The sequence below is a fragment of the Andrographis paniculata genome, unplaced genomic scaffold (genome assembly GCF_009805555.1).
Source record: "Andrographis paniculata isolate CXL003 unplaced genomic scaffold, ASM980555v1 Contig57END, whole genome shotgun sequence".
Taxonomy (NCBI): domain Eukaryota; kingdom Viridiplantae; phylum Streptophyta; class Magnoliopsida; order Lamiales; family Acanthaceae; genus Andrographis; species Andrographis paniculata.
Window position 1 is genome coordinate 1,118,689 of NW_026137592.1, and position 26,036 is coordinate 1,144,724.

General features: G+C 33.9%; 4 protein-coding genes across 19 annotated transcripts; 3 read left to right on the plus strand and 1 right to left on the minus strand.

The window, feature by feature from the left end:
- Positions 1 to 961: 961 nt before the first annotated feature.
- Positions 962 to 2,364, minus strand: LOC127257423 (extensin-3-like). 14 transcript variants are annotated; one of them, XM_051283842.1, is made up of 4 exons: positions 1,983 to 2,364; positions 1,821 to 1,874; positions 1,481 to 1,766; positions 962 to 1,360 (listed from the first exon to the last, which is right to left on the minus strand). In XM_051283842.1, the coding sequence occupies exons 1-3, from the start codon at positions 2,334 to 2,336 to the stop codon at positions 1,491 to 1,493; spliced, it is 684 nt and encodes a 227-aa protein (XP_051139799.1). In that variant the 5' UTR covers positions 2,337 to 2,364; the 3' UTR covers positions 962 to 1,360; positions 1,481 to 1,490. The 14 variants fall into 14 exon arrangements, with proteins under 14 accessions (XP_051139799.1, XP_051139800.1, XP_051139795.1 ...); XM_051283843.1 differs by having other exon boundaries at positions 1,481 to 1,712; positions 1,929 to 2,364; XM_051283838.1 differs by having other exon boundaries at positions 1,929 to 2,364.
- A 6,663-nt stretch (positions 2,365 to 9,027) lies between these two features.
- Positions 9,028 to 14,742, plus strand: LOC127257121 (PH, RCC1 and FYVE domains-containing protein 1-like). Of its 2 annotated transcripts, XM_051283436.1 has the most exons (10): positions 9,028 to 9,264; positions 9,376 to 9,519; positions 9,985 to 10,071; positions 10,503 to 10,592; positions 10,737 to 10,823; positions 10,931 to 11,050; positions 11,441 to 13,516; positions 13,586 to 13,732; positions 13,918 to 14,318; positions 14,404 to 14,742. In XM_051283436.1, exons 2-10 carry the CDS (start codon positions 9,472 to 9,474, stop codon positions 14,552 to 14,554), a joined length of 3,207 nt encoding a protein of 1,068 aa, XP_051139393.1. In that variant the 5' UTR covers positions 9,028 to 9,264; positions 9,376 to 9,471; the 3' UTR covers positions 14,555 to 14,742. The 2 variants fall into 2 exon arrangements, with proteins under 2 accessions (XP_051139393.1, XP_051139394.1); XM_051283437.1 differs by lacking the exon at positions 9,985 to 10,071.
- Positions 14,743 to 20,422: 5,680 nt separating this feature from the next.
- Positions 20,423 to 21,836, plus strand: LOC127257399 (U-box domain-containing protein 29-like). The gene has a single exon (XM_051283797.1). The coding sequence runs from the start codon at positions 20,461 to 20,463 to the stop codon at positions 21,688 to 21,690; it is 1,230 nt and encodes a 409-aa protein (XP_051139754.1). The 5' UTR covers positions 20,423 to 20,460; the 3' UTR covers positions 21,691 to 21,836.
- A 178-nt stretch (positions 21,837 to 22,014) lies between these two features.
- Positions 22,015 to 25,836, plus strand: LOC127257400 (protein MITOFERRINLIKE 1, chloroplastic). Of its 2 annotated transcripts, XR_007839975.1 has the most exons (3): positions 22,015 to 23,391; positions 24,677 to 24,800; positions 25,027 to 25,836. XR_007839975.1 is itself a non-coding variant. In XM_051283798.1 (2 exons), the coding sequence occupies exon 1, from the start codon at positions 22,129 to 22,131 to the stop codon at positions 23,350 to 23,352; it is 1,224 nt and encodes a 407-aa protein (XP_051139755.1). In that variant the 5' UTR covers positions 22,015 to 22,128; the 3' UTR covers positions 23,353 to 23,391; positions 24,677 to 24,975. The 2 variants fall into 2 exon arrangements, 1 of the variants encoding a protein (XP_051139755.1); XM_051283798.1 differs by lacking the exon at positions 25,027 to 25,836 and having other exon boundaries at positions 24,677 to 24,975.
- Positions 25,837 to 26,036: the final 200 nt, after the last annotated feature.

The window sequence follows — 26,036 nt, forward strand, 5'->3', positions numbered from 1 at the left end:
ATATATTTGTATATGTATATGAGCATGCAATTGGACAACTGGAAAGGACAAACATATCTGATCTTGTATAAAAAGATACAAAGTCACAACTTGCAGAATAGCATGTAATAAAACAAAATATCAATCAGTGAAATTTATCTACCTTGCATATATAATGAAACTATATATCTCTTCGTCCCTTAACAATTTATTTATTTTTTCTTTTTATTTTTTTCCTTTTTTAATAATTGTACTATCTATCTAATATTACAAATATATCATTTTAATTTACAATATATTATAAAAATATCGTTACCTTTATATCATACAATACTAATAGGATTTTTTACTTTTATTTCTATTTTATTCCAATATAATACTAATATTTCTAAAATTCCATATAAAAAGCAGATGAATATATAGATATGGGACGTATTATGTATCATTTCAACAAATTAAAAGACACTCTATTATCCAACATATATTCCTACTTTACAAATAAATAATTATAATTCAACTGTATTATTATTAAAACCCTGGCCCACTACTATATATGTACATATATAAAAATTTGGTTGTATTTTCGGTGTATTAATTTTGTATTTTGAAATATGTTTCCAATTTTAAACTTTAAAATAAAAGTGTGTAAAGTAAATAAAAATATTTTCATTACACAATTAGATACCAATCAAACTAAAAAAAAGTAACCCTAAATTTCAATTGGCACATTATATAAATATATTTTGTTAAATGTTAATGAATGAATCTTGTGTAAGATTTTATAGTACATGGGTACTTAGATAGTCCAAAAAAATATTTTTTAAATATGATATTTCACATGTATATTGATATGATTTTATTTTATTTTATTATTTTATTTTTTTTGTAAAAGAAAGAAGGGATGTGTTGGGAGGGGATGCATGTTTTACTATAATATTGTATGATATATAAGAAATGAGATTCAAAAGGCAAACAATTAATCTAAGGGAAATAGACGTGACATATCAATTTATTGAGGGAAACACACTTATGAAATACACAACTCTGCCAATATCGACTTTATAATTTAAAATGCAATAATCAAATGCGATGCATGGGGACACCAACCACGTACACATACTCTCTCTCTCTCTCTCTCTCTCTACACGTGTATATATATATATATATCTATATGAAAATGATAATAAAAGATTAATGTCTGCAGTGGGGTGATTATTAATTTTGATAAGAAGATTTTAATTAAATTTGAGATGTAAATATTAATTCATTGTCTTCTTCTTCTTCTTCGTTTTCCCACGTACGGACACGAATCCATCGTTTTCGACGACATGCACCAGTCAGCCCCCCATCCACAACTTTTTATTTCAGACATTCTCGTTTCCTGCATCATCATCATCATCATCTTCATCATTATCCAATCAGAAACAGTGATTATATTTCTTGTTATAATAATTAATTAATTAATCAATGATGTGAGTCATGTCCGTAAATTGAAGCTTACTTTGGAAAGTTTAATGGTGGTACGGCGGCGGCGGCGGAGATTTGTAATAGTAAGGAGGAGGCTTCACGACCTTAGGCGGTGGCGGCGGTGGAGACTTGTAGTGGTAAGGAGGAGGTTTCACGACCTTAGGTGGCGGCGGTGGCGGCGACTTGTAATGATAAGGAGGGGGCTTTACGACTTTCGGGGGTGGCGGCGGTGGTGATTTGTAATGATAAGGAGGGGGCTTTACGACCTTAGGGGGTGGTGGCGGTGGTGATTTGTAATGATAAGGCGGGGGTTTTACAACCTTAGGTGGCGGCGGCGGTGGAGATTTGTAATGATAAGGAGGGGATTTTACAACCTTAGGTGGCGGTGGCGGCGGAGATTTGTAATGATAAGGAGGGGATTTTACAACCTTAGGTGGCGGTGGCGGCGGTGACTTGTAATGATAAGGAGGGGGCTTTACGACCTTAGGTGGCGGTGGTGGTGGCGATTTGTAATGATAAGGAGGGGGTTTTACAACCTTAGGTGGCGGTGGTGGTGGCGATTTGTAATGATAAGGAGGGGGTTTTACGACCTTAGGGGGCGGCGGGGGCGGAGATTTATAGTGGTAAGGAGGGGGTTTTACGACCTTAGGGGGTGGTGGCGGTGGCGGAGATTTGTAATGGTAAGGCGGGGGTTTGTGAACAGGTGGTGGTGGTGGTGGTGGTGGAGACTTGTAATGATAAGGAGGGTATTTGTGCTCCGGCGGCGGTGGCGGCGATTTGTAGTGGTAGGGCGGCGGAGAAGGGGATGGGTAAGTGGCATTGGACAATGTTGGCAATAAAATTGCAAGAATTGCCACAAGAGTGGCAATAATGTGTGTGTGAGATCCCATGTTAGGGTTGTGTTCTATTTGCCCTATCCTTGCATGTCCTTTTATAGCATCTTTTTTACCATAAATCATTGATCAAGGTTAATTTTTTATTCATTATTATATTCTTAGGATCATGTTAGTGTTTTTTTACAACCCTTTCGACTTATACTTAAGAGTGTGTTTGTTTGGGCGATTGGATTTTAAATACATTATTCATTTTATTTTTTTCTCCCAAAAATATTAAATCAAATACTTATTTTTTATTTTTTATATTATACTAAAAATCAATTTTACATACAAAACATCCCATCAACAACTATTTATATCACATCATTTAACTATTCAAATTCAAAATTTTTAATATTCAATTCTAAACTAAAACACCCAAACAAATTCCAACTTCTACTTAGGCAGAAAAAAGTGTGAACAGTCTGTCCTTTGATTACTGGCAGGGTTCTTGGAAGCTCCCAGGAGCTTTACGCCGAATGGATCATTCTGAATGGCGTGGATTTGAAGTCCACGGTGCTCATTGTACTTTTAGGGGACCATGAAGACAGTCCTTCTTCCTTTCATACTCAATTACTCCTTGGCAGAAGTTTTTTTTTTTTTTTTTTTTTTAATGTCAATTGATGATATGAAAATAATAAAAAAAGTGAATAAAAGCGTGTTTTTCTATTTTGAACAAAAGCGTGTTTTTCTATTTATTAACTTATTTTATTTATTATTATTCAGTTCTTTAAAAAAATAAAATTAAATACCATGCTCATTTTGTATTCAGTAGCTGAGAGTTCTAAAAAATAATAATTAATGAGAGTAGGTAATGACCAAATCGAATTTTCTTAGCTGGAGAGAAGGTAATATTATTGCAAACAATTATTAATTACAGTTATCATTGGGTATTACTTGAGTTTGACATGTAACTTAATAATAATAATAATAATAATAATATTCCCCTCTCTCGTTCAATTGTGTGCTCACTTGACTTGACACGAATTTAAAAAAAAATATGTAAAAATATATATTTTTACTTTTTTTATAAAGAAAAATGGTATTTCTTTATTAAAAAAAACGAAAATAAATTTAGATGATAGTAAAAATATAATAATAATAAATTTGAATAACAGATAAAGTAATAATAATAAATAATATTCTTGAAGCTTCCTTCGTATTTCTAGATAGATGATAAGTAGTACGTTACAGTTTGGCAAATCCATTTGACTCAAAATTATAATAATCACAAATTTCCACCGATAAATTATAATTAATAGTTATTTTTACTTTTTAAATAATTATTTGGCTGAACAATATGTGTATTGATTTGTTCAAATGTACTATTTTGATAGTGTTTTTATAACTTGGAAATATATAGTAAAAAGTTGAATGAAAATTATTGATTAATTGATTTGATAGTAATATGCTATGAAATTAATTGTAAACATAGTTTCGTTATTTTTCAATCATATTTTTAAAAGTAAGAACACATCCACCACAACTTATAATTTTCAAATGTTGGTAAATGTATAGAAATATCAACCTATCAATTTTAACTAGTTTAATTTAATTTCTGATTACATTTAATTTTATGTATACATTATATAAAAAATTAATTATCACCCTCTCTTAATTCCTGTCATTTTAAAATTTTGGATTTTCAACATTAAAAAAATAAAAAGAAATACTCAGTCAAATTTTACAGTTTTTTTACAGTTTTTTTTGTGCAGTTTCTTTCTCTCATACTCACGCGTATTTCTATTAAGAGAGTTTCAGATTACGCTTGCTTTCAACCATTTGTGGTCTCAGAAAATTTTCATATTTTGCTTTGGGTCAAAGAATCTGGTTCTTTGAAGACGGTTTCATATTATGCTTACAACCATTTGTGGTCTCCGCCTATCTCTGGTGTAGTCCACTCAAGGGGACTCACTCTTTTCTTATTTTTGTTGATTACTTACTTCTTTCTAATTTCTTATCTATTTATGTTTATATAGATAAATACCGTCCAAGCAGAGTAAAAAATTGCTTGATTAGGACGATGAAAATAACTTCGTTTAAAGCAACATCATCAAATAAGGTGAGTATTTTTTTTATAAATAAATAATTATAATTTTTCTTTAATAATTTATCTTGCACATCGTTGTGTCTATATATAACATAAAGTATCAAGGTTGTTAATATTTTTATATTTTTTTTAGATAGTTTTATGGAGAAAACTTAGATATATTTATATATTTGTTTAGTAGTTTTACTATTTGTTAGAAAGAAAATCCATATGTATTAATTAAAATTTTTGAATTACTTCTTTTTTTTATAATAAGTAAATATATATTTCTTATCTATTTATATTTATATAAATAGAAAAAATAATGCCAAAAAATTATTTGACTGCATTTGCAACATTTGCAAGACTAGATGCTCCATCTCCGGTGTTGTTTCAAGAGATTGGTGTGAAGAATATTCATATATTTTGTAAGAACCTTAACGATTATAACTATTTTTTTCTATTTTTTTTTAAATTATATATTTTTTTCCGTAGATTATAAAATAAATTTTACTTAAATGTTATATTATATTATATACTATTCCATCTACAATATTTTATCTACTTTTATTTATATAGTATAAAAATAATTTTATCATATATATTTATTTTATAAATTATAAATAAATCATATATGCAAAATTTATCAAATATATAATTACATTACAATATTGTTTTAAACATGGAAATATAATAAAAATAATGCAATTTGGTGAAGAAATTAATAAAAATGTAAATATAGTGGGGGAAAGTGAAAATAGTAGTAAATGCTTTTTTGTGTGTGACTAATAGAGAAATGACAAAAATGAAATGTTAATGTTTTCAAACTTAATTAAAATGAAATTAAAATGTAAATATTTATATTGTTAATGTTTGAAATTGAGTTTGAGATTTAGAAATACAAATAATAATAATAATAATAATAATAATAATAATAATAATAATAATAATAAAGGCAAGGGTGTTTTGAAAATTATTGAAATTTTTGTGGAAAAATATTGAGAAAAAAACTATTATATGATTGTCCCCATCTAATTTAAAAATATTAGTAAGAAGTTAGGCAGATTTGTTGAAAACAAACAAAATACTCAGATTTTTTATTATTTTGATAATCCACAAAATTCAATGCATTGAAAAAAAAAGAAGATGAAAATGATGGAAAAGGTTATTTTAATTCATTTGTTATTGAATTTAGAAAATTTGTCCAGTTCACATTTGTTATTATTATTATTATTGTACCAGTGAATATATATATATATATATATAATCGATTTTATTTTTGATAATCTATTAAATTAGTTTTTATTAAATTTAAAATAATCATACATTAAGTGATGAACCTGGACATATTACAGGTAAAAATACATTCTATAACACAATAACATCTGTATTTAGACAAGCAACATAAAAAGGAAAATTAAATTTATGATTTAGGAGGAACATGTCATTGAAATAATGTGGACATATGTCCTCAACAATTATTTAATTTTCCAATTGTCAGTCTTAATTCTGAGTTCCTAACTAATTTCAATTTCTTATGTGTGAATATTTTCGACGACAGTGTTTATTATTCACCGACAAGAAAAATTAATAAAATACAAATATATGTAATAACGTAGAAGCAATAATAATTTATACGTGTTTGTATTGTAAATTTTATATTTAGTTATATAAATTATTTTTAAATAAAATAGTAACGCGGATTGAATAAAATTTACGTCAAAGTCAGAAGGTTAGGTGAATATTTAGAGCTGGCATCAATTAACGTAATAATTTTCAAAGTCCATGGATTTCAAATCAAGATCTAATCTAAACCGTTCATTTTCTGAGGTACAGTTAATTAACGGTGTGGATTTTTGAAGGACTTCAGATCCAGGGTGCTCTTTAATTACGAGGTAATTATTACTTCTTACATGCAGTACGTAAGTACTATGATAGATTTATCCTGAATTGAACTAATAATCATTACAAATTCCAATAAATAAAAAATTCAATTTTGTGAATTAAATTAATCTATTTTTATAATTTACAGTAAGTTTGATCTTAATTTCTGCACAAATTCAATTCATCACTTGACAAACAATTACATATAAAGAAATAATAATTATCAATCATGGATTATTATTTATTTTAAGAAAATAAGATAGGGACATTAATTTATTTAAATTTATGGTTAACGTGTAAGTAATATTTTTAGGTTATTACCTCGTGGAGGCATATGCTGTCTGACACAACAAATTATTATTTAAAATAAATAAATAAAAATGTTTATATATATATATATATTTTAATTATTCATTATATAAATTTTTGTTATTAGTAATTATTGAGGTGAAAAGTAAATCAGAGTGGGTTCAAATCAATCAGAAACAGTTTAAATTTTGCAGCAGTTTTTTTCTACTTGCAGAAAAAGAAAAGAAGATAATTATAATTAATTAATTAAAAGGTGGTTGGTTTGGTAAGGCTGCTTGATTTATGAATTAAATATATTTTAATACTCCCTCACTCACATCCGTCTACAAACTAATGTACTATTTTTTTATTTGGGACGTCCAACAATTATTATCCTATTTTTTTTAACACAAATTTTACAATTTTACCATTCATTCATTTATTACTTTTAATCACCTAAAAAACCGTGAAAAATATACTTTAAGACAATAGAAATTGGACGGAGGAAGTAATAGACATAATTAAAGTTTTAATTGAATAAATAGTCAAATTAATTCTCTACATTGAAAATTCTACTACGCCTCTCTAATATATTGATGAAATAAAATCTTATTGAAGTAAGTTTAATAAAGCTAACTATTTACTATAATGAGGTATTAAATAATGTATATTAGAAATCAAATTAAATTATTTTAAATTGAACGACTATTTTATTTGTTGAAAATTGAAATGAAGTATTTAGGAAATTGAATTATTTTGGGCCTCAACCAATAGTGGCCCAATAAAGCATAATATTTATTTATCATGACCCATTTTTTAAATAATTGGGCCATTACGGCCCATAATGTTATTGCAATTTAGGCCCATTAATATTCTTTAAAGGCCCACTTATTTAATGTTACTCCACTATACTTATATGGCTCAATCTATTAATGATATTCTAGCCCAATAATGGTCAAGTTATTTATTGTAATTGGGCCAATATGGCCCAATATATTAATGAACTTTAGGCCTAAACATTTATCTAATTTCTTTTTTGGAATGACCATATAATTTAGGCATAATAGGAATGATTTCAAATTTTATTTCTAAATCACGATAATTGTTGAAGATAATCTTGAAAATCTTAAAAGTCCACCATAAATTTTAGGCGTTTTTAAATATTTAGAAAAAATTAATAAATATTGAGATTCAATAATTACTTTTCATTGGCCCAAAATAAATAGAACAATCATGACCATTATTGAATTTCCACGTCAGCCACATCAAACCACGTGGCAAAATAACAAGGCCATGCTTACTCGATGACGTGGCACTGCGCAACACGTGATTCCCGCCCCACAGTGATAGAAGTAAAACGTCACAAGCGAGCGGATCAAACAAGTACATGCGAACTCGACAACTCCGCCACGTCAACAACGAAGCAAGGGCATATCCGGAAATTTCACTGTCCAAAGAGTCTTTGTCCATTTTACCCTTAGCCGATTTGCTTATTTTTAATAATTTTAAATAATAATAATAATAATAATAAAACATACTTCATATTTTAAAAATAATTAATTTACTCATTTTCTATTTTGATATTACCTAAATCAGATTCTCTTTTCATTTTTAAGTAAATATGATCTCTACAAAATTTAAAAGTATCCTTACATTTCAATCATATTACAATAATATTATTAACTTATTTTTATGGAACTACAAATAAACTTATTATAATAAACTATAAAAATATATATTTAATTTTGATATGAAATAAAATTTTAATCTAATTAATATTATAATTTGGTATTATTTTAAAATAAAATTAATTTTATAAAAAAATATTTGGGAATAATAGTAATTTTAGTTGAAACTCAAACAAATTACACTTAAAAATGTTATTGTCCCGGAAGGAATGACCTGATATAGGGGTTGGATTTGTGATCGTTACTGTAGATACGAGAATTTAGGTAAAACATGATTAGTAAGTAATTAAGAAGTATATTAATAAAAATAATTATTTTATTGTAAAAATAATTATAAATTGAGATTAAGATAACTAAATAATTTTAATTAAGATTAAAAAATTATGAAATATAAAATTTAAAATGTAATTAAAGTGTATACTTATATTTAAAAAAAGAAAAGACAAGTTATGTGGGAAGCACGAAAATATGGACAAATTATATTGGATAGAGTGAGGATTTTCTTAGGGTGTGTTTGTTTGGGGGGATTGAATTAGATTTCCACTATTCATCCCATTTTTTTTTTCAAAAAAATATTAAATTAAACACTTATTTTTCATTTGTATATTATACTAAAAATCAATTTTACATTCAAAATATCATATCAACATTTATTTATATCACATCATACAACTATTCAAATTCAAAATTTTTATTATTTAAATACCAAATCAAAATCCAAACCTCGGAACAAACACACCATAAAGAGAAAAGTCCAAGCGATGTACCCGCCCACACTAGATCGCAGCTAAATAGGTTTTTTATTTATATTTTTATTCTCAGGCGAAGAATCGGAATTGCTGCCACCGCTGCTTTCTTCTCTCATTTTGACTGCGCACTTCCAAATTTCTTCTTCTTCCATCCGCCGATTTCCAATTCACCGTCTCGTTTTCTCCGGCCTTGATTTCGTCTCGGGAATCGGTTGGAAGGGCCCGAAACAATCGGTTTCGGGGAATCGTCGGAGTCAGTCAGACGGAGTCAAATAGAAGACTTGGAAGGGCGTTCCTTTGAGATGGTAGTTTTCGTTAGTTCAGGAATTGTTGTATCTATAGACTGAATTTTGAAAATTCGCGTGAGGTTTTGTCAGATCTGGAAACAGGCTTAACGCGTTGGATCTTTGTTTTAGTAAGCGGCGAGAGAGGAAATTAGGTGTTGGTGTGGATGGTAGCGGCGGCGGGATGGTGGCGGCGATTTTGCTGTGGAGGTGAGAGCTTCACATGGAATGGCAGATCTTGTTAGCTACGGTAATGCTGATCGCGACATCGAGCAGGTACATATATATAGTTTAGTGTTCATCGTAATCCGAAAGGTATGCTTGTTAAGGCAATTGGTTCATTTTCTGAAATCGAGCAAAATTTGAGACTGTGATTTCTTCGGATGGATTTTCTGTTGTTGTTAGTATCCTTTTTATTAGTTGTTAGAATTAATAATGTTCTGAAGAATTTTGTTGATGGGGTGAGTGGCATCGAGTTTTGCATTGGAAATTAGGGCACAATGTTTTCTTCAATCTAGTGTTAATGATTAGCAGCATCAGTGCTTCCCATGGTAGCTAATTGCAATTGATTAATATTACTTTAGACTGCCTCAAGATTTCTAGTCATTCTTTTCAGCTTTTCATTTTCTTTAATTTTAGCTTAGAATACATCTTGAACTTCACCATAGTTATATATAAATAAATAAATAAATATATATATATATATTGGTTTTTGATTGTATATATATTTGCAATGTACAGGCATTGATTGCTCTAAAGAAGGGAGCTCAACTGCTAAAATATGGTCGCAAGGGAAAACCAAAATTTTGTCCATTTAGACTTTCTATCGTAAGGCCAATTGTGTCGATTACTCGTCTTTACATTCCCTGTGTTGTCATGAATATACACCTTATTGTTCTTTGCGGTTTCCTATTTTTTGTGTGCGTTACCATTTTGTGTCGGAAAAAACAACATTGTGAATGTGCCTTAAAGGTTCTCCCAAGTATTGATATGTATTCTCGTTAGTTATTTTTCTTGTGGTGTGCTCATGCCAATATTTAGGATTAGGTTTGTTGTATAAATTGAAGTGTTAGATTGGCTATGTCGAAAATGGTTAATCTAGGTTGGCGGTTGTATTTCACTTTATTTATCAAATTGCTGGAGTGTTTTTGCTTTACTGTTGACTAAAAGGAAAGTTTATATTGTATCGACTTTAAAAGTGTTTCATATATGCTTCCATTATGTGCATGTGTGATAATGATTGTATTTCAATATTGCAGGATGAAACATCCTTGATTTGGGTTTCAGGTGGTAAAGAAAAGAGTTTGAAGTTATCTTTAGTTTCGAGGATTATTCCTGGACAAAGAACTGTAAGATTCTGTAGGCTTCACATCATGTCGTTGTTCGATAGATTCACTTTATGCTTGCTCTAATCCACATTTCATTAGTCTTTCTAATATATTGTTCAGTTTATACATGTTCATATTCATTACTATTGCGAGTCTCTGTCACAGGCTGTTTTTAAACGATACCTGCGGCCTGAAAAGGAGTACCTATCCTTCTCTCTAATATATAGCAACGGAAAAAGATCCCTTGACCTGGTTGGTGATAAACAAATTATTTTTTAACAATTGACCCCCTCAAAAATGCTGTTTGGTTTTAGTTTAACTTGTAAAAATTTATTTTTGTTTCTTTGCATATATACTAGATCTGCAAGGACAAAGTCGAGGCTGAATATTGGATTACTGGCCTTAAGGCATTGATATCGCTCAGGCAAGTAGAGCGTTCAAAACTTGATGGGTTGGGTGATGGTGGTCTCTACATTGATGTGAGTTTTACGACCTACTAACACTTCCATTGTGGTTATCCTCCTTTTAGTTGGTACCAGCTTCTCCTAGAAGCAATACTTGTTATTCTTAAGATTTAAGGCATTGGGACTTTGTTAGTAGTCGTTCAATATTTTTTAAATCTTTCAGTATGTTTTCCTCAGGTATCACATCTTGAAAGTTGTCTATACATGCTTATACTTTTGATGCACGCATTTTAATTGTCTCTACAAAAATGCAGGATTTTATTTAAACCAATTAGTTTGTTTGCGCTGCTTAATTATTTGTATGGTCTTTATTTTCGGTCATACTTGAAATAGGAGTGATTCGGCAGAATACGAAGCTTCTTTTATCCTTTTTCTTATAGATCATACCCTAACTACTGACTCCAGGACAAAGGAGAGTTGCCATCAACGAGTCAAAGTAGCAGTCCAGTGAGTTTCACGCAAGAAGTCAGCTCACGCGAGGTTTCGATCAGTTCAAACACTTTTACTTCTATCAGTTCAAACACCACAGCTTCCCCAATCAGTTCCCATGTAGCTTTGAATCAAAAGAATATGCAAGCAAAAGGATCTGGTACAGATGCTTTTCGGGTCAGTGTTTCTAGCGCACCCAGTACTTCCAGCCATGGTTCTGCACCGGATGACTGTGATGCATTAGGGGATGTATATATGTGGGGCGAAGTTATCTCTGATAACGTTATTAAGATTGGGCCGAATAAAAATGTCAGTTCCATCAACACGAGAACGGATGTTCTCCTTCCCAAACCGTTGGAATGCAATGTCGTAATGGATGCACATCATATAGGATGTGGGGTTAGGCATGCTGCTCTAGTCACTAGGCAGGGTGAAGTTTTTACTTGGGGTGAAGAATCCGGTGGACGGCTGGGTCATGGAGTTGGGAAGGACGCCTCCCTGCCTTGCTTGGTCGAGTCTTTAGCTTTCTGCAGCGTGGATTTTGTGGCTTGTGGAGAGTTTCACACTTGTGCAGTGACAATGGACGGTGAGATTTACACTTGGGGTGACGGTAAACATCACGCTGGGCTCTTGGGTCACGGCACTGACATCAGTCATTGGATACCTAAGCGAATTTCGGGTCCCCTTGAGGGTCTTCATGTTGCAACTGTTTCTTGCGGCCCGTGGCATACAGCTTTGATTACGTCGACTGGACAGCTGTTCACTTTCGGAGACGGGACTTTTGGTGTTTTGGGGCATGGAAGTAGGGAGAATGTATTGTATCCGAGGGAGGTTGAATCGTTGTCAGGATTGAGGACTATTACTGTTGCTTGTGGAGTGTGGCATACGGCTGCCGTGGTCGAGGTGATTGTAACCCAATCTAGCTCGAGCGTTTCATCTGGAAAATTGTTCACTTGGGGCGATGGAGATAAAAATCGCTTAGGACATGGGGACAAGGAGCCGCGGTTGAAGCCTACCTGTGTGCCTGCACTTATTGATTACGATTTTCAAAAGATTGCTTGCGGCCATTGTTTGACACTCGGCTTGACTACATCCGGACGTGTTTTCACCATGGGAAGTACAGTCTACGGTCAGCTCGGTAATCCTCGGTCTGATGGAAAAATACCTTGCTTGGTGGAAGACAAGCTTGCTAATGAATCCGTCGAAGAAGTTGCTTGCGGTGCTTATCATGTTGCAGTGTTGACATCGAAAAACGAGGTTTATACATGGGGTAAAGGCGCAAATGGAAGGTTGGGCCATGGAGATACAGAAGACAGGAAAACGCCTTCTCTGGTTGAAGCTTTGAAGGATAGACATGTTAAATTTATCGCCTGTGGTTCGACTTACTCGTCTGCTATATGTCTCCATCGATGGGTTTCTGGTGCCGAGCAGTCTCAGTGCTCGGGTTGTCGACAATCTTTCGGCTTTACTAGAAAGAGGCACAATTGCTACAATTGTGGATTAGTACACTGCCATGCTTGCAGTTCCAAAAAGGCTGTAATGGCGGCGTTGGCTCCGAATCCCAGCAAACCTCATCGGGTGTGTGATTCGTGTTTCGTGAAGCTTAGTAAGGTGGCGGAAGCAGGAGCCAACAACAAGAGAAATTCCGGGCCACGATTATCCGGTGAAAACAAAGATAGGCTGGACAAGAATGATCTAAGGTTGGCCAAGTCGGTCATGCCGTCTAATTATGACCCGATCAAAACAGCCAAGCAAGGAAAGAAAGCTGATATGTTTTCGCTGGGTCGGTCGTCTCAATTATCTTTATCGCAGCTGAGAGAAACCGTTATGGCTACAGCTTTTGATGGACGTCGCAATGTCCCAAAGCCAATTGTGACAGCCTCAAGCGTCGGTTCGAGACCTGTGTCGCCTTTCTCGAGGAAACATAGTCCTCCACGATCTGCAACGCCGGTCCCGACAGCTTCAGGTCTTTCGTTCTCCGCGACGATTGCTGATAGCCTGAAGAAGACGAACGAACTCCTTAATCGAGAAGTGAGCAAGCTACGGCTGCAGGTAAACCATAAGTCCCATCTGCCAGAATATCTGTTTCTGTAATTTTTATTACGATGAATTATTTTTTAGGTTGAAAGCCTTAAAAAGCAATCCGAACAGCGAGAATTGGAACTCCAGGAAGCAGCAAAGAAGACTCAGGAAGCTGTTGCCCTCGCCGCAGAGGAATCATCAAAGTGTAAAGCTGCAAAAGAAGTGATTAAATCACTTACGGCGCAGGTTAGGCTGCTTACGACTTTGTGTTTGCATTTCTATCGTTCAAAAGATTCATGAACATGAAGAGAAATCTATGTTTAATTCATGATCTACCGCGCTGAATTTCATCCTCGTTTCTCAGATGATTTGATTCGATTTTTCAATGAGCGGATAAATATTTTCGAAATTTTAATCGGCTCATGTTACAGGTCAAAGATATAGCCGAGAGATTGCCACCGGGTGCTTACGACCAGGAAAGTCTGAAATCGCTCTACCTGCCGAACGGAATTCACCATCTTTGCTCGATTGAGGAATCCGACAGAAAGTCTCAACCTGCAGCGCCGATGGATTCAATCGACGACACAAATCAAAGCAGTCGAAGTAGTTCGGGTGCCCTAGAGCCCGGGCTATCGAACTCCGCTGAACCAAACGACCGCCCGAATCCCCGGGTTTCTAACGCCGGCGGAAATTGGACCCGTAACCACTCCGCTACCCCGGCTAATGCCGCCCATCCCGACGCCGAATGGGTCGAGCAATACGTCCCGGGTGTGTACATAACATTAGTAACTCTCGGAGACGGGACGAGAGATCTTAGACGCGTGCGATTCAGGTATCACCTTCGATTTTTATCGATGTAATTTTTTGCGATGTTTGTTTCTATTATCCAGCGTAATTATATTTTTTCCGGTGTACAGCCGGAGATTCTTCGGGGAACACCAGGCGGAGACGTGGTGGTCGGAAAATCGGGAAAAGCTTTATCTGAGATACAATATCCGGCGATCGGAGAAGTCATCGGTGAGCTCCCGGAGATCCGCCGGAGCTATGTCGCCTTCTTCTCAGGTTTAGCGGTAGCTATCAGTACAAAAACCCCATCCAATTTTTGCCATTCTGCACATTAATATTTAACCTCTTTATAAAATTATAATTAATATATATATATATATATATATTAATAAGTTACATAATTCTTTTATTTATGTAGAAATGGTCACATTCTGTATATAAAACCTCAATTTTTATGCAGTAGAGATCAATTTAATTAAGTTGACGATGTTCATGGGTTTGTTTATTTCTGCTAATTAATTTAATATATAAATTCTAAATAATATATGAATTTAGTAGCTCGATATGGCCTGCAGCATGCTTTGTAGTATAGACAAACTATAGTCAACCAAGATTATATTATTATTATTATTATTATTATTATTAATTTTTCATATTATAAGAACATGCATGCAGGGCAGGTGACGAACATTATGGTCCACTGGTTTGACTTTAATTAATTAGCCGAAAGAATAAAATTGAAAAAAATAATTTGAAAGTGAAGCACGAGTGATGTTGATTTTTACCAGAAAGATTAAAAGTCCATTTGTGCATCTGACCATCACAATTCAATTATTTAATTAATTACCTCTACACAACTTCATTAATTAATTAAATACTGCATGCCAATTGAAATAATAGATAAATATAGAGTATGATTTACGTCACAAAATTGAAATATTTAAATAAGGATGTTGGCACTATTCAACGTAACAGCCCAAATTTTCAATTTTGATCAACGACTCTTGACGTTACCATACTTCTCTTAATTATTATATTATTATTTTTTCATTTCTTAGAATGTATAATAAATATATATTGTTGTTATTATGTGAATGAATAATGTGGTTGACTTATGATTATATTAAAATTGGTTTGGAATTTGGTGGTGAGTTTGAAACTGATGAAGAAGAGCAAAAGCAGTTTCAGTGTCTGTGCCTAAATTGCTGAAAATAAAACTTTAAAAATTGAAAATTAAATTCAACCTTATAATTCGTTTAATTAAGTAATTAATTAACGTTATAAGTAAATAAATCGTCACTTAATTATATTAAAAACTTTTGTAGTTTTCAATATGTGTGTCTAGTTAAGTATACATAATAGTTTTGCTTAACAGCTGTATGTATAATTAGTTGATTATTGCCATATCCGTACATATAAAATAAGTATATAATATACCTTAATATGTCGGTTTGTTATTGTATAAATATATATTTTTGATCAATTATGTTACTAATAAAAATAATAATAAATAAATAATATAACTATGAGCTAAGAATATATATATATGTATATATATATGAACTTTTTATAGAGAATTGCAATGATTACATTGTTAATTAGCATAGCCTCAAGAATGCATGAAATCATAAATACCTTCGTGCAATAAAATTGATCATTCCCAAATAATAATTCTCATAATAGTAAAAACACAAAACAACATTAATAAATAAATAAATATGTAAGAATTAATCTCTTTAATATGTTGTGTATATGAACTCTCTCTCTCTCTCGATTGATTCAAAAATCACTCAAATGTACAGAGAAATCAGACCTCTTCATGAGGAAGAAGAGGAACTAATAATTGAATCAAATTATATATATATATATTAAGGGGATGTGCCTACGGAGTCGAGGCCGATGTCGTTGTGGCGCATTGAAGGGCCCGAAGGCGGTATTGGGACGCCCCTCGGCAAGAATCCTAAAAATGTCGTCGGAGAAGGACTATGTTGGTGTTGCTTGTAATAATAATAATATTGATTATGTGTTTGTGGCTTCATCTTCACAAACTCTGTATGTCTTGCACCATTTACGACGTCGTTCTTGCCGCCGCCGCAAGCCACCAGCAAGAAGATCAGCATAGCCACGCCGCCGCCGCCGTGACTCTGTGCCATATATATATATAGGTGGCTCCAATTTGGGATGATTTAGAGAGAGAGAGAGAGAGAGAGAGAGAGAGAACGAGAGTGAGAAAGAAGAAGATGTGTTATATGATATGTAGAGTTGAAAATTTGAAATATACTTTATAGAAATAATAATATAGCTAGGGGTTAGTTAGTTGGATTTATATATATAGTTGGTATATGATAATGTGAATGAATGAATAATTGCTGCCATGCACAAATTAAGGTAATACTAATGCATAATGAAGAGAAAACTTGTGTCCGAAGAATATGTTACTACAAGTATATACACACCGGCTTCCATTTCTGTATTGTCTAATTTGACACAATTAGCACAAATATATAAAATTGACAGCACATAATAATACAATATACTCCCTCCGACCCATAACTAAATATTCATTTGCTTTTTTACGTAATTTTAGAAATATTAGTATTATATTTGGATACAATATGAATAGAAATGACTAAAATAACCTTATTAGTATGTGAGATATAAGGGTAATGACGTTTATGTAATATATTGTAAGTTGTAAGGGTATTTGTAATGTTAGGTAGATGTACAACTTACTAAAAAAAGTGGATACTTTGTTATAGAACGGACTAAAATGAAAAAATAGATACTTTATTATGAGACGGATGAGGTATAATAAATATATGTAAATATTACATAACAATATATAAGTTGCATAGTACCATAACCATCGCCATATAAGTGCGGTAGGGATGGGAAGGATAGTGAATGAATTTTCAATTTAATTAATTAATTATAAATTAATAAGTACAACGATAACAATATTATATATTGTCAGAATATAAAAATAGTTTGAATGTTAATTTGTCTAATCAATATATTAAAATGAAATAAAGATATTTGGGTCGAACTCGATATTTTACCGAGAGATGTCTTACTGTTTAATTTTCAAGAACTTGACATGTATGTATATATAAATATCCTTGATGTTATGCTTTTTGACAACAAATCTAAACACAAGAATCGGCATAAAGTCGAAATTAGCGGTTATTTAAGTTGTGGACTATATATATATCATACGTAATAATAATAATAATAATAATAATAATAATAATAATAAAATTCAATATATATATATATATATATAGAGAGAGAGAGAGAGATGAAGATGAAGTTAGAATGGGGTAAAGGGCAGGCACGTGCCTGCAAGTGCAAGAAAACATGGGATATGATGATCGATCATACCACAAAGTCGTGTTCTTTGAGCGGGTCTTGAGGTTTAATTCATAAAGCCCTTCTTTGGACATTCATTACACATTAATTAAATTATTCAATACATATATATATATATTATATGTGTGTGAGGGTAGGGACTAGGGAGGAAAAATAGGTGCAAGTGTTACATGGTTAGGTGGACAAGTGGACCCCACCCTACTACTACTACTACAAGACTCCTCTAACGAGGGAACCATGTCCTAATATAATTAACATTTTAAACTTATCTTATATGGTCGAGTTTACTTTTACAAGTTCATGGCCACAAACTTTAAATTTCTTCTTTTTTCTATAAAGTAGAAACTTCCAGTCACTATCCGAAAATATGCATTAGATAAATCCTGGTAGAATCTAATACTCTAGGTCAATACTGGACAATACTATCAACTTAATTATTTATCTTGGATAAATTTTAAAAATAACGGATTAATTAATTAAAATAAGACCTAATTTCTTCCTAGTTATATATATAGGCTTGTATTAATAAGTATTGCTGAATTGGGCCGGGGTGAGTTAATAACCACCTTCCCTAGGTCCAATAGCTATTTTTGTGTATATATATATATAATAACAAAATGCAATAATACATATAACAACACGTCCTAAGTAATTACACGATTTTATTTTGGTTCAATTTCAATTTCAATTTAATTTAATTTTCTAAATAAAGACAAAAAAGGAGGGCTGGTCGTAGTATTTGGTTGAGGGAGGATATGAATATGAATATGAAGGTGTGGACTAATTCAAAACGACTACTGATTTGGTTTCTGACACGTTAGACTGACTGTTACTGTTAGTGCTTATTTGGTCAGAGTCAATAAACTTCTTTGCTCTGCACCTACACAAATGTTTCTTCTTTCTTTTTTTCTAAGTTGGAAACGAAACTAACATCCACCTCATTTTCTTCATTTAATTCAGACACCCATTTATTCCTTCCCATTGGTAATTAATTATTTAAAAATTGTTCAAGTCACACACGCATCAGACACACAAACATGTGTACATGTCATATATGTCTATTACTGTCCCACTGTATATGTATATATATATATATGTATGTATATGTAATTGTGTCGAGTTATTCAAACTTACAAGTTTTTAATTATATATTACATATTATTATAGTTTGGGAAAAGAGACACATATTGCGTGCAACACGGACGTACGACCCCCAGTGGTAAGGATTCTGTTCTGTCTATAGCGCTTTTTTTTCCTGCTAATGCGCTTTTATCAGAATCATGTTCCCCCAATAGCGCTTTTCAACCCCTCACTCCTCCCAAACTTTAATAAACGTGTTCTTGCTACTACTAATTTTTGGTATTATTTTTCTTTACTATCCAATATCTCTATTTTATTTTTAATAATATTACATCAAACTTTATACTTTTTTATACATAAAATTTAACATTAAGACACCCAATTATATCGAAACAGAAAATTGTATATATTGTTTAGATAATAACTTTGGATAAATTTGAAAATAATAATTAAAAAAAGAAAAGGCTAGATATTTGAAGTTATATATATTTTTAAAATAACTATTAATAAATAGTATTAAAATATATATGCAATTAATTAAAACTAAAAAAAATTAATTCAGACACGACGATTCAACACAAAATCTTGACTCAATTATGCATACATGTTAACATAAATGCGATACAATAATAAACAGATATCCTTCAACTCAAATCCCACACACCAATTCAATTATAATATATTAATAATAATTAATATATTTATTATATATGTAAAATATTTTTAATCTAACACGCCTTAAAATATAAGTTTGGGTCATAACCCGTTTAAAAAATTCAATCGGATAAAAATCTGACATGAATGGACCTATGGGCACCTTTAACAAATATAGGTATAAATTCTATAATTGACACCAAACTAAAGAAACCACTAATATTACATTCATGTATATATATTACCTTTTTTCAAAGCTAACATGCAATTACAGTGTCAAATTGTACCAAGCTTTTTATTGGGACATATCTTTAAAGATCAATACTATATGTGTATACATGAAATGTCTTTGGCCATTATTTCTTCCACCCAACTATATATGCATTTATAATAAAAATAATAAGTTTTCTATATACAGTATTTTTTAGCAGAAAATAAAAATATTTCATTAAACAAGTGAACAAACACGCCTTCAATTCCTGACTATGGACCAAAATTCATAATCTTGCAATAATTATATTGAAACTTGATTAAAATTAAAATCACTAAAAATTGAAACTTTGCCCATTTTCTGGCCTTTCCCTGCAAGCACTACCTACTCTCAAGAAAACAAATAATAACAATTATTATAATTTATTTTATTTTTTTCTAAATACTAGTATAATAATTTCGATTTGTATTAATTGTAATTGTCCCCCCACTAACAAATATTTAAATGCAATCATTGTGGAGCCAAGAATATAATTAGAAAATAGTGCCAATCACCTTTGACTTTAATTAAACCTCCATGCAAGAATTTCATGCAGATATACCATCAATTGTTCAACGCGTAGGCCCCACCACAAAATAATTATTTATATTTTTGCTAATTTTCACTATAAATTTATATATACCGTATTCAAACTTTCTGACTTCTAAGTATTCATTTACTTATTAAATAATACTAAAACGACGTCGGATCTACCGCCCTTGACTATATATATATATATATATATATATATTACGCCTTGTATAAATATAATAGCCCTAACAATTTTTATTTTCCCAATTACGCTAACTACACGAAAACGGAAAGAATTGTGAAAATGGCTAAGGAAAAGAGAAGGGAGGAATTGTATGTTACCGTACCGAATTTGTTCCGGTGCCCTATTTCGATGGATGTGATGAGGTCTCCGGTGAGTCTCTGCACCGGCGTTACGTACGATCGGAGCTCAATCGAGAAGTGGCTGGCGCTCGGCCACAACACCTGTCCGGCGACCATGCAAACTCTGCCTTCCACGCACACCACGCCGAATCTCGTCCTCCGCCGCCTCATTCACCTCTGGCTCGCTCATGCCGACCTCACATCGGCTCCGCCATCGTCGTCGGTCATTTCGAAGAAGCAAGCGGCGGATATCATCAACGGTGCGTTTGACTCTGACTCTCTGGCGAAGCTAATCGATTTCATGAAATCCTCGGAGGAGAACTTGAAATTCGTCGCGGTATCTAACGTTTCCGTTTCCAGACTCGTCGAATCGCTCGCTAAATCCGATGGAATTCCGATCCGCGAAAGGATTGTTGAGATTCTGGATTTGGTCTCGCCGGTAAACGGAATGAGTTCGAAATTAAACGACCTAATTCTGCGGATCGGCGACGGAGGAAGCTGTTTATCATCAATCGTTACAGTTTTCCAGAAAGGAAACACAGAATCCAAAATCAAATCCGCGAAGCTGCTCGAGACAATCTCCATAAATCCAGAGTCACAGCGCAGAATCGCAGAAGAGCCAGAGCTACTGAACGAACTGCACATTCTATCAACAACGCCGTCCGTACCTTCCGCCGCAGAAGCCGCCATGTCCGCCCTAGCAGCAATTTCAACAAGCCGGCCGGTGAAGAAGGAACTGATAAAGCTCGGCATAGTTGGAACGGTAGGGAAAATCCTCTCGGACGATTCCCACGCGGTTGGTGGGGTCATCGAGAAGGCTCTGAAGGTATTAGAAGCAATCGCCACGTGTACGGAGGGGAGGAGTGCGATCGGCGAGGACGAGGAATGTACGGTGGAGATCGTCCGAAGGCTGATGAAATGTTCGGGTGGGGCGACGGAGCACGGTATAACCGTCTTGTGGAGCACGTGCTGCCTGGCACGTGACCGCGTGGTACAAGAGAGAGTAGCGAGAGTAAACGGGTTGACCAAGGTACTACTCGTAATGCAGAGCGACTGTTCGGCGAGCACGAAGCAAATGTGCGGCGAATTGGTCAAAGTACTTAGGGCGAAGAATACAAAGTCGAAGTTGGCGCCTTACGAGACCAAGACCACTCACATTACGCCTTATTGACATTTTGACTCACATTATTAATTTTGTAATTTTTTTTTTTTACCAATTCAATTTGTAAATGTTACACAAACCAAAATATTATACACAAGTGTAAAATTTAATTTAATTTAGATTGAATATTCGAATTTATACTATTTTGGTCACCCACATTTCTGTTAAGTGTTCTTGAAAATTGAAATGTTTGAGGTTGAGCCTTATTCTTTACCATTCAAAGGCCCAAAAACAAATTGATAAAGCCCACCGCTAGCAGATATTTTTTTGTATATCTTTAATTTATTTTTAATCGGTGGAATATAATGTAAAATTAAAATTATATTAATAATTAATAATAATAATCCGGAGCAATTCCATCTTCGTCTTGCAGGCTGCAGCCATGGCTGAGGACCTCTGTAAGAGCGGCGGCGGCGGCGGCTAAGTCTAATTTCCCAAACCTCTGCAATGGAGGCGACTCCCACCGCCAAAACCCTAATTCTCCTCTCCCCTAATTCCCATTCCCCCGCGGATTTCAATTCCCTCTTCAACAATCTCAACGCCCTCATCGCATCTTCTTCATTTTCTAACCCTAACCCCAAACCACCGCCCAACTTTCTCCGTTCCAATTTGAATTTCAATTTTTTATCCACCACGCTTTCCAATCAGGAATCTGTGAAGCCTCGGGAGAAATCCGCATCCTTCAATTGGCTGAAACCGGCTACCAGAGAGTCTCCCAACGTTCGAGCTCTGCTCAAGAGTCTCTCCGTCGCTGAAAAGGCGGCAATCGGTGCGGCTGCCGGAGGAATTGCTGGTGCATTCACCTACGTCTGCCTTCACCCACTCGACACGATCAAAACCAAGCTCCAGACGAAAGGCGCCTCCGAAATCTATAAAGGTGCGTTCGATGTTGTCGTCAAAACTTTCCAGAGTCGGGGGATTCTCGGATTCTATAGCGGCGTTTCCGCGGTTATTGTCGGTTCGACGTTTTCTTCCGCGGTGTATTTCGGCACCTGCGAGTTCGGTAAGTCGATACTGTCGAAATTTGCGCAGTTTCCGGCGGTTTTGATTCCGCCGACAGCCGGCGCGATGGGGAACGTCATGTCGTCGGCAATCATGGTGCCGAAGGAATTGATCACACAGAGGATGCAGGCAGGTGCCAAAGGGAGGTCATGGGAGGTTCTGTTAAGGATTCTGGAGAAAGATGGCGTTTTAGGGCTTTATGCTGGTTATAGTGCGACATTGCTGAGGAATTTACCCGCAGGAGTTTTAAGCTACTCTTCATTTGAGTATTTGAAAGCTGCAGTGTTGAGGGAGACCAAACAGACTAATCTTGAGCCATATCAGAGTGTTGTTTGTGGGGCAATGGCTGGTGCTGTATCGGCTACATTGACGACGCCATTGGATGTTGTGAAAACTAGATTGATGACTCAAGTGCACAGCGAGGCGATGAATAAGGTTGCTGCTGCAATGTATGGTGGCGTCGCAACTACAGTGAAGCAGATACTGAAGGAAGAAGGGTGGATTGGATTTACTCGTGGGATGGGACCTAGAGTGTTTCATAGTGCTTGCTTTTCAGCTATAGGGTACTTTGCATTCGAGACGGCTCGGCTTACCATTTTGAACCAGCACCTGAAGCGCAAGGAGGCTGAGGAGATGGCGTTCGTGTCGGATCACAATCAAAGCGAATGAAATCGAGGGAGGATTTCGAATTTTAATCAGGGATTGATGGTACTTTGCTTCCATGTTTGCATTTTTTGTTTATCTAGTGTTGTTGCCTGTTGTTAATCATGCTGCTGCAATTTTGGATCTTCCATTTATGCTTATATGTTATGATAAAACTTGAACTTCATCTGTAGCATTGCCTTTCTTCTTCTTTTGTTTCTACTGTATTTTTTGTGAACCATTAATGGCACTTGCAATGAATCTAATGTACATTCTCTGAGGAAATGATTGAAGACAGATTCTTGAATTATCTGCTAGTTAAGGTGAATCATGAATTGTATTTTGGGTGCTTGAATTCTTGGAACATGGCAAGAATGGCTGAGAATTGAAAGTACATTCTTGGGTTTGGGCTGAGGTTGCCATTTTCACTGGATCATGTCTTTCTAAAGCTTCGGCCAAGCCCATCAAAACTGTGGCTACCCTTACCATCATTATCCCCAATTATAAAAACGGTTTTGACCCTAAATTAACCTGAGCAGTTTCATGTCTACAATAACTGTAATATAATTGCGCCGCATAATGTGTAGAGTATGGCGATCATGGAACATATTGGCATTCGAATCTGTGTTTATTTTTTTTCATTTAACAACAGAGCATTTGATTTGATCTTTACTGTTGTGCTCGATGATGGAAAAACTTTTAGTGCATTGAAGTGGCGTGATGGTTAGAGATTCATCGCTGGGCTTTGCGCATCCCTTGAATCATCCGCCTCCACTTTCTTTCATTAACCACATTTTCACGAAATCCACACGCTTACACGGGGTTGTTCATGGCGGGTATTCGAAAGCCTTCGATGAATCCATCCATCAGTGTTTTTTAGCCGCTCGTGATTTGTCAAAAGCTATGAGATCTGAGGGCTCGTAATTAATCAATGCTTGTTCTATACTGTTGAGATTTAGTTAACAGTAATGCATTTTGTTAATGCCTTTCTTTGTGTGTGAATTTCTTTGGATTTAGATACAAATTTGTGTTTCTTTAAATAATTTCTTGTGGGCTGTGCTGCTATTCAGTTGAACTTAATATCTTTTTTATGCTGGATTTTGTTTTTGCTGAGATAGATCGAAAGCTTGGCTTGGTTCGATAATGTTCAAGCTTATGTTAAGTATACTGAGTCAAGCTCATTTGTAATTTTCTTAATATTTTTAATATACACTTGATAAGGCAATACTAGGCTAAAAAAGGTCCTTTTGGTTCTGTTCGACCGAAATTGTATCTTGTGAGGATTTTTTAGTATGTGTAGTAGCATTTGAGTTTTCTTACAGGAAGATTTGGATTGTTCTTGATTTTGCAGGTGTTGGGCTTTGTAGGGAGTAATTTTACAATGACTGAGGGCATCATCATAATATATGTTTATTGGTACACGATTGGTATGGTCTGTGTTACAGCAAGTATCTTTTGTTCGACAATGCCTTAAGGTAAAGTTTGATAATCTCCATATGTTTGGAAACTGCATTGCCATTTTGATAATTGCATTGTTTGACATATCCTCGAGTCGTCACATTTGTTATTTCTTGTAGCTTTATGCCCACAACTGGATAATAAGTTAATGTCCACTAATGGATGGTAGATGAATAGAAATTCCCTTGAATATTCGTAGTCGAGTCTTGGACCACTCTTATGTGTGTTTGGTCAATTTTTTAGGTCCCCGTCCCTGTCCCGGGTTTCATTACATCTACCAAATGCTTCCATTGAAAATGACCTTTGGAAACCAACCATAGGAGCTTGCTATAGCCAGCCATTATCTTGAAGAGGTACATTAATTAATAGAAAACCATTGGATAAGCTTTCTTGATTGAAGGGGTTGTTGAAGATGATGCAATTAGGGTTCTTGATGTTTGAATAACTCTCTACTGATTTGGTGACTGCTCCTTGTCATTAAACTTATTTAGCTCCATCCCATGATGAATATATATATCATCTAAAGCCAACTTATCTGTTTTGTCATTATTGATTAGAGGAGTTCATGAATACCAATGTAACTTTTATGCTCTCATCTGCTTTCTTGGATCTTAGGAGAAGTTGAAATTCTTGTGTAGATTCATTTAGATTTATTTAGAGGTGGATAATGAAACAAATGGATGAACACAAATTTAGTAATGTAGAGAGAGAGAGAGACAGAGAGGGAGAGGTTGATTGATGTAGTAATGCTACCACACAGACACACTTATATTCATATCAAAATTGAGGTCAATTGAAATGGCAGCTTAGCTACTCTTTTATTTATTTATTTATATATAACTAATAATTGTGAAATGGCATTGCCAGCTGCATGCATAGGACATAGGATTAATTATTTAGGGGCCATTTTTGTCTTGTACTGCAAACATGGAAGCAACCATTATTCAGGGTTTTGTGGACACTGCTAAAATAATTGTACTATGAATGATGATATTCTTAAATACTCAAATTATTAGTCTATCATTCTTATCTCTATCTACTTCTTTCTATACATTGTTCTTGGTTCAAGGCTACAAATATTATATACTACTACTTTTTTGAGGCTGCTGCTGATTATCATTTCTAATTGAAATATCAAAAGATTTATGCTTTTATGATATTAATCTGTTATCAAGTGTAATATAATATATCGACGTACTGATCATTGGTTTAGAAAGCCACCGATCAAAGAGTGGCATACACTTGATCGGTAA

Excerpts from the sequence above, each read along its gene's own strand:
- LOC127257423 (XM_051283830.1), bottom strand. The coding sequence starts at position 2,336 with ATGGGATCTCACACACACATTATTGCCACTCTTGTGGCAATTCTTGCA.
- LOC127257121 (XM_051283436.1), top strand. The coding sequence starts at position 9,472 with ATGGCAGATCTTGTTAGCTACGGTAATGCTGATCGCGACATCGAGCAG. Across the intron at positions 13,517-13,585 it reads TGAGCAAGCTACGGCTGCAG|GTTGAAAGCCTTAAAAAGCA; the intron begins GTAAACCATAAG and ends ATTATTTTTTAG. Across the intron at positions 13,733-13,917 it reads TTAAATCACTTACGGCGCAG|GTCAAAGATATAGCCGAGAG; the intron begins GTTAGGCTGCTT and ends CTCATGTTACAG.
- LOC127257399 (XM_051283797.1), top strand. The coding sequence starts at position 20,461 with ATGGCTAAGGAAAAGAGAAGGGAGGAATTGTATGTTACCGTACCGAAT.
- LOC127257400 (XM_051283798.1), top strand. The coding sequence starts at position 22,129 with ATGGAGGCGACTCCCACCGCCAAAACCCTAATTCTCCTCTCCCCTAAT.